Here is a 6,301-nt window from a genome sequence, read left to right on the forward strand (position 1 = left end):
AATATTGAAAAGAAATAATAATAAGATTTTAAATATTAGTCTACTTTTGCATACTATAATTTATCAATAAATATTTTACAAGCTAATTATTTATTAATTTTCACTAGTTGAATATAGATTTACATTGTATTGTTATTAAATGACAAATGATTAGAGAAAAATATTATGTTTGTGGATTTAGAATGGTTTTGAAGTACGGTTTCTATTTTAGGGGCACGTAGCAACTTATTTGCATCTTAGTAAAAAATTGTCCCAATACACTAACTCATTTGCACCTTAGTGAAAAAAATATTACAAATTACTAACACATATTAATACAATTAACTAATATATATACTAACATACTATTGTTTGTTAGCAATATGTTTTTTTACTAAGATGCAAATAAATGTCCTATTGAAGTGGGTGAAAACAATTTCACTTTAAGAATCTCAAGTGTTATAATTGAGAATTTTATAAAACCAAACAAATTATTTTATAAAGTATAGTATTGAATATTAAAACTTTTAAGTTGCTAGAGAAAATGAGTAGTTACCTCGGGGAAGTCTATGCTTCACCTCTATGAGCATCACCTAGATCCAATGAGTGCTAAGTGTTCCATTTATTCTCATGAAAATGGATTCATGTTGAATTACTACTCATGAAACATAGATCAACGTGTTTGACTTATAAACTAGAGTTAAATCGTGATAACAATATCACCATTTAACTTGGTGTAGAATTATCTCCTACCTATTAACTAAAACAATGTTGCTAAACCTTTTACCTAATCCAACGGTTCCTAATATTAAAACTTGTAATCGCACCTCAAATCTGAATATGTTTAGGTCACACCAATTTAAATAGCTACGAAGTTGCAACTCTCGTTAAAATTTAAGTTCAATAGTGACTCCACTAATCGTGGAAAATGAATTCAGTTGCATCACACGACGGGGTAGCATTGATTTAATATGTAGGCCATGAGCTTCGAACCCTACACCTACTTCAAATTCAACGAATCTTCGAAATTCTGTGTGAATGCTTCTTAAGAGTCAAGATCTTTAGATGTCTTCTAGTGAAGGCCTGCCCGACTCAAAAAAATCGTGGAGAATGAGGACGACAATGTACAATGACGTTTGGGGTTATAATCTTCAAGCTGTAAATTTATGGTGCAGAGAGTTGAAATTTTAAGGAATCCGCCCTCATTTCTACATATAATAAGGACGAATCTGTGTGAAATCCCAAATCCGCACTTTCATTATGCCAGGCACAATTAAATTCGCCCGGCACTCATGGATTCTGTTGTATGTACTCTTAGTTTCAGGCACGCCCAATTTCGTTCTCCGTTTAGAAGCCGATCCCCAAGTTATAGAGGCTGGCCATGGCTGTAGTTTGATCAAATATGCAAATGGCACCGTTTTCAAAGAAAATCTCAACACCGTATTCTCACTACTTGCCGAAAATATTTCTTCCACAGGCTTCGCTACGGCTTCATCCGGGAAAGGCGTAGATGGCGTCTATGGGCTCGCCCAGTGTAGAAGGGATTTGTCAATGGAGGACTGTAATAAGTGCTTTGCAGCGGCCACAGAGCAGATTGTAAGGTATTGTCCCGTCGAGATTGGGGCACGGATGATTTTTGACGGATGTTTTTTGCGTTATGAGAATCACACTTTTTTTGATCAGGCGGTGGATGCTGGGAATTCCAATGTGTGCATCTCCGATTCCTCCTCCCGACCTGAAATTTTCAATCAAACTGTGCAGAATTTGCTAGCGGAAATCAAATCCAAGGCTCTCAGAAACGAGGGTTTCGCCACCGATGAAATTAGGGCCAAGGGTTTACCGACGACCATTTATGCTCTGGCCATGTGCAGGCCGACACTTAGCACAAATAGCTGTGATGTTTGCCTCCACCACGCTACTCGGCTCGTGGAACGGTGCTTTTCGCTCCAGGATGGAAGGGGTCTTGATGCTGGCTGCTTTTTGCGTTACTCCACCATTGCATTTTTCTCCGCTCCGTCTTCTTCCTGTGAGCCACCGAAGTCTGTATTTTATTTTATTTTATTTAAGTTCTATGTGATTTTCCAGAAAAAGCTTTGAAAGTTTATCTACAAAAAGATCGGTTATGACCTTTTTCAGACCGATCTGCTGTCCGCACATCGAAATTTAAGTTAATAGCTCATTACTTTTCAAAGAAGCTTGTAGTGCACATTCTCCCCTGCAAGCGCAGCTCACGTTTATTTTAGAAAATGAAATACTGTGCTAACTAAAGGTACAAAATTGTTTGATTTGTTGTTGATTCTTTTAAATCTCGTAAGATCTGGAATTTATTGTTTCCACAGCAAGCCATTCGAAGAGTAGGGTTATCTTGGTCGGAACCCTGGGAGGTGCAGCTTTCATTGCCATATTGGGGCTCTTGTTTATATTCAGGCACTCTTTTCGAAAGATGTACACTAAAGTCCCCGGCCGAAGCCAGGATGAAGAAGCAGGTGAATTAATGCAAACTTTACTGCAGGATATGCTAAATTTCATTCCAAATTTGTGGATTGTACATCAAATACATTTTTCTTCATCAAAGGTTTTTTTTTTTAATTGATGAAATTAAAGAAATTTTACGGTAAGAATTGTGAACGCCGTGAAATTTCTACAGTTCATTCAAATTTTGGAGTTGCACATAAAATCTACTTGTTTCAGATCACATTAATAATCTATCATGAGAATGAGATAGGCAGAGTAGAGGAATGAGATTGAGATAGGCAGAGCACAGAATAGTTTTTTCTCAGTATGAAACAGAGAAGAGAACTACTTTATTTCAGCTTGATGATAGATCTTATCTGAGTGATAAATTTTATGATTATCCGATAAGAAACGTTGATAATGAAAACAAAATTAAATTCCCCTGAATCTAGTTGTGGTATGATTTGATTTTTCCTCTTTTCTGAATTTCAGAAGCACCTTTCTGTATTGTAGGGGTAAAGTTCATTTTTAACTGTATAAATGTTCAATTTGGTCCGAGCAGAGGCATATTTTGCTGCGGAGGAAGACCCTAAGGGAGATCATCTATTTAAGTACGATTCCCTTCGAGCTGCAACTAATAACTTCGATCATAGTATGAAACTCGGTGAAGGAGGATTTGGTAAAGTTTATAAGGTATGAAAGGTACCAATTGGTTCAACATATTAAGCATACTGATTCTTGGTTTACGATCTGATTTAATTATCTCTGGTGGTAGGGAATATTTAGGGATGGCCAGGAGGTTGCAGTGAAGAAACTTTTGGTACAACACTCGACGAACACGTTAGCTGAATTTGTGACTGAAGTGAAACTGATCAGCGCTGTTCGTCATCGAAATCTTGTTCGTTTGCTTGGCTGTTGCAGACGAGGAACGGAGAGGCTATTGGTTTACGAATTCATACCAAATACGAGCCTTGACAGGCATCTCTTTGGTTTGTGAAAATCCTCAGAAAGAAACAGGGCATAATTTTTTATTTTTGTTTAATGAATTAGATCTCTTGGATTCTCATTAAATAGTCTCTCATAATCTTTTGCAGTGAATACGTCAAAACCACTGAGTTGGAAAACGCGATTTGAGATCATTTTGGGAACCGCGCATGGGCTTGCATATCTAAACGAAGAATCCCCGTTTCGAATCCTGCACCGGGATATCAAAGCTGCAAATATACTGCTGGATAACGATTTTCAGGCAAAAATTGCAGATTTCGGACTGGCAAGGCTCTTTCCAGATGACCTGACACATCTTACTACAAGAGTCGGTGGAACAATGTATGTAAGATTTACTCAAGTTTCTTCACTTGAGTGCATTCGTTTCCCCTCTCTCTGTCAAGATTTGAAGCATAAACTAATGCAATTGCAATGATTTTGGTATGCGACAGAGGGTATACTGCGCCGGAATATGCTGTTCACGGTCAATTGACAGAAAAGGTAGATGTGTACAGTTACGGCATGCTTGTTTTGGAAATTGTAAGCGGCAGAAAATACACTGATCCCAAACTTCCGGCACAGATGGAACTCCTCCTCGGATGGGTAAGCTCTACTGTGAACTCCTCTTATACATTTATAGGGATTTTTAAAAAGAAATTATATTAAAATTATCATATTTTCACAATTTGTATGAATATTAATGATAGTTTTTAGACTGATAACATCTATATTTCTAACCACACCATGATCTATTATCAGAAATATTAGAATAGAGGAGAACATTAAAAAAAATTAAATAACTAATTAAATTCCAACATTTCTGAATTTTGAAGTTTTGTCAGCATGATCCATTATCAGAAATATTAGAATGGAGAACATTAAAAAAATTAAATAACTAATTAAAATCTAACATTTCTGAATTTTAAAGTTCTGTTGCGGGAGTGGATGAACAAGGGCAAATGAGTAAATTCATGAACTTTTATAAATAGAAATAATGTGATGATTCATAAACTTTTATAAATTTATATATATATTAAAATTGGTTATCATATTAAATATAGACTACTGTAAATATTTAAATTTATTAGAACTAATCAAAATCTAATAATTTTAGATTTTTTTAAGTTTGATTCATTGTGAGAGGGGACAAATTATGAAAGATAAGATTATAATTATCAACAATTCAATAAACTAATTTGTCTATTTTATTAAGTAAACAATAGATTCAATTAAATATCTCAAAACTTATCAAAAACTTTTGACTTTGTGTAAACAACAAAATATTTGAATATGAAGTACCAATTTAATTATTAGATTAAATTAGATTCTATTTAGAATTAAAATACCCAATTTTGAGAACCTCTTCGAGTACTTTACAGACATTTTTCATTTCTACTTTAATGAAACAAAATATCAGTGCACTAGCTGTAGTGGGTCCTAGTGGTGACTTGAGGATAAGAATCCTTTGTCTGCTTCCACCTACCAGACAAATAAATAACTCTCGGACTGATTACCGATTACTGTTCGATAACATACTCTTTATGGTCAGATTGATTTAACATATTGTCCCTTCAACCGATTAATTATCTTAAGGATTGGCAGAGCAAACAAGAACAGTCCAAAAGGGCAGAGATCAGAGCTTGCCAGGCTCTGAAACCATAACCGACACACCCACTCTACTAGCCATCTGGTGCTTAATTCAAGTTGAGGATAAGTATCTCTTTGTTTAGTTTCATATCAGACAAGAAAATAAATTTAAAAAATAATAGAATACAATAGTTTTAACTTTGATGGGTCAAAGATACTTTATAGTATAGCAAAACACTGTTTTCATATCTTGCTGCAATGATTTTGATGGATGTTGAACTTTAATCTTATTATCTTTGAACAAATAAACGTTACTGTCAAACCAAACAATCACTTTCCTATAAGAAATTATCTAATAAAATAGGTTCATCTTTTTTGAGTTGAAAACTATAAATTGTTGAGCATGATACATCTTGAATTGGAGATTTTATAATGAATTACTTTGCTTTCAATGCAGGCATGGAGTCTATACGAGAAAAATGAAGCATATAAATTGGTGGACCCAAAACTAATCGTCTCAGATCCAGAAGTGAATAAAGAAGAGATATTGAAGGTAATCCAGATTGCTCTACTGTGTACACAAGGAGCTCCCGAATCGAGGCCATTAATGTCAAAAGTAGTATCGATGCTAACGAGCAATAATACAGATATTTCGGCTCGGCCCACTCGCCCAGCTTTTATTGAAAACAACTACAGTTCACAGGGAGTAGATGTGGTTGATGATGGGTGGGTTGAATCCCCATCATTAGCACCAACACAAGCTAGTCTGTCAATCTCTCTCGAAGCCCGTTAAATCATGCAACTATGGTTCTCCAATTTTATTAATTAATATTATTAATAGAAAATTAGAAAATATGTTTTCTATTTTCTATTTAGTGTTTTAATTAGAATAGGAAATAGTAATGTTGGTAAACAGATTTGTCACAGTAGAATTTGTCCAACGGAGTGTGTGGCAAACCGTTCACAACAGTTGGAGAGACCCTTGATATGCGGCCTTCCTCTGCGTTTAGAGGGGCAGCTCCCTTGTAAGATAAAATATGTGATTTTTCAATAAAGATAAGTAGAACTTAGAAAATAGAAAGGAAAACCATTGACAATGAATGCACCACACGCCTTCAACGTTTTCATAAAAAAGATGTAAACAATTAATGAGATCAATCAAGGACTACGCTTGAGAACTTTCACCAACACGATGCTAATTTAAACATTCATGAATATTCACACCATACCATGAAAATACTCATAAATGAATCAACACCTCAACAATTCAGACCCTTGGAGAGAGAACACCAAATGT

At 35.1% G+C, this 6,301-nt stretch overlaps 1 protein-coding gene across 2 annotated transcripts; it reads left to right on the forward strand.

Annotated features, from left to right (window-relative positions):
• The first annotated feature begins 837 nt into the window (after positions 1 to 837).
• Positions 838 to 5,875, forward strand: LOC149545716 (cysteine-rich receptor-like protein kinase 2). 2 transcript variants are annotated; one of them, XM_089790785.1, is made up of 8 exons: positions 1,099 to 1,303; positions 1,457 to 2,005; positions 2,319 to 2,465; positions 2,996 to 3,126; positions 3,209 to 3,422; positions 3,528 to 3,759; positions 3,870 to 4,020; positions 5,462 to 5,875. In XM_089790785.1, exons 1-8 carry the CDS (start codon positions 1,240 to 1,242, stop codon positions 5,795 to 5,797), a joined length of 1,824 nt encoding a protein of 607 aa, XP_089646911.1. In that variant the 5' UTR covers positions 1,099 to 1,239; the 3' UTR covers positions 5,798 to 5,875. The 2 variants fall into 2 exon arrangements, with proteins under 2 accessions (XP_089646910.1, XP_089646911.1); XM_089790784.1 differs by having other exon boundaries at positions 838 to 2,005.
• Positions 5,876 to 6,301: the final 426 nt, after the last annotated feature.

The sequence above is a fragment of the Cupressus sempervirens genome, chromosome 7 (genome assembly GCF_028749045.1).
Source record: "Cupressus sempervirens isolate cs-2001-9-10 chromosome 7, ASM2874904v1, whole genome shotgun sequence".
NCBI classification, from domain to species: domain Eukaryota; kingdom Viridiplantae; phylum Streptophyta; class Pinopsida; order Cupressales; family Cupressaceae; genus Cupressus; species Cupressus sempervirens.

Coding starts and splice junctions, on each gene's coding strand:
- LOC149545716 (XM_089790784.1), top strand. CDS start 1,240: ATGCCAGGCACAATTAAATTCGCCCGGCACTCATGGATTCTGTTGTAT. Junction 3,423..3,527: donor CCTTGACAGGCATCTCTTTG/GTTTGTGAAAAT, acceptor AATCTTTTGCAG/TGAATACGTCAAAACCACTG. Junction 4,021..5,461: donor TGGAACTCCTCCTCGGATGG/GTAAGCTCTACT, acceptor CTTTCAATGCAG/GCATGGAGTCTATACGAGAA.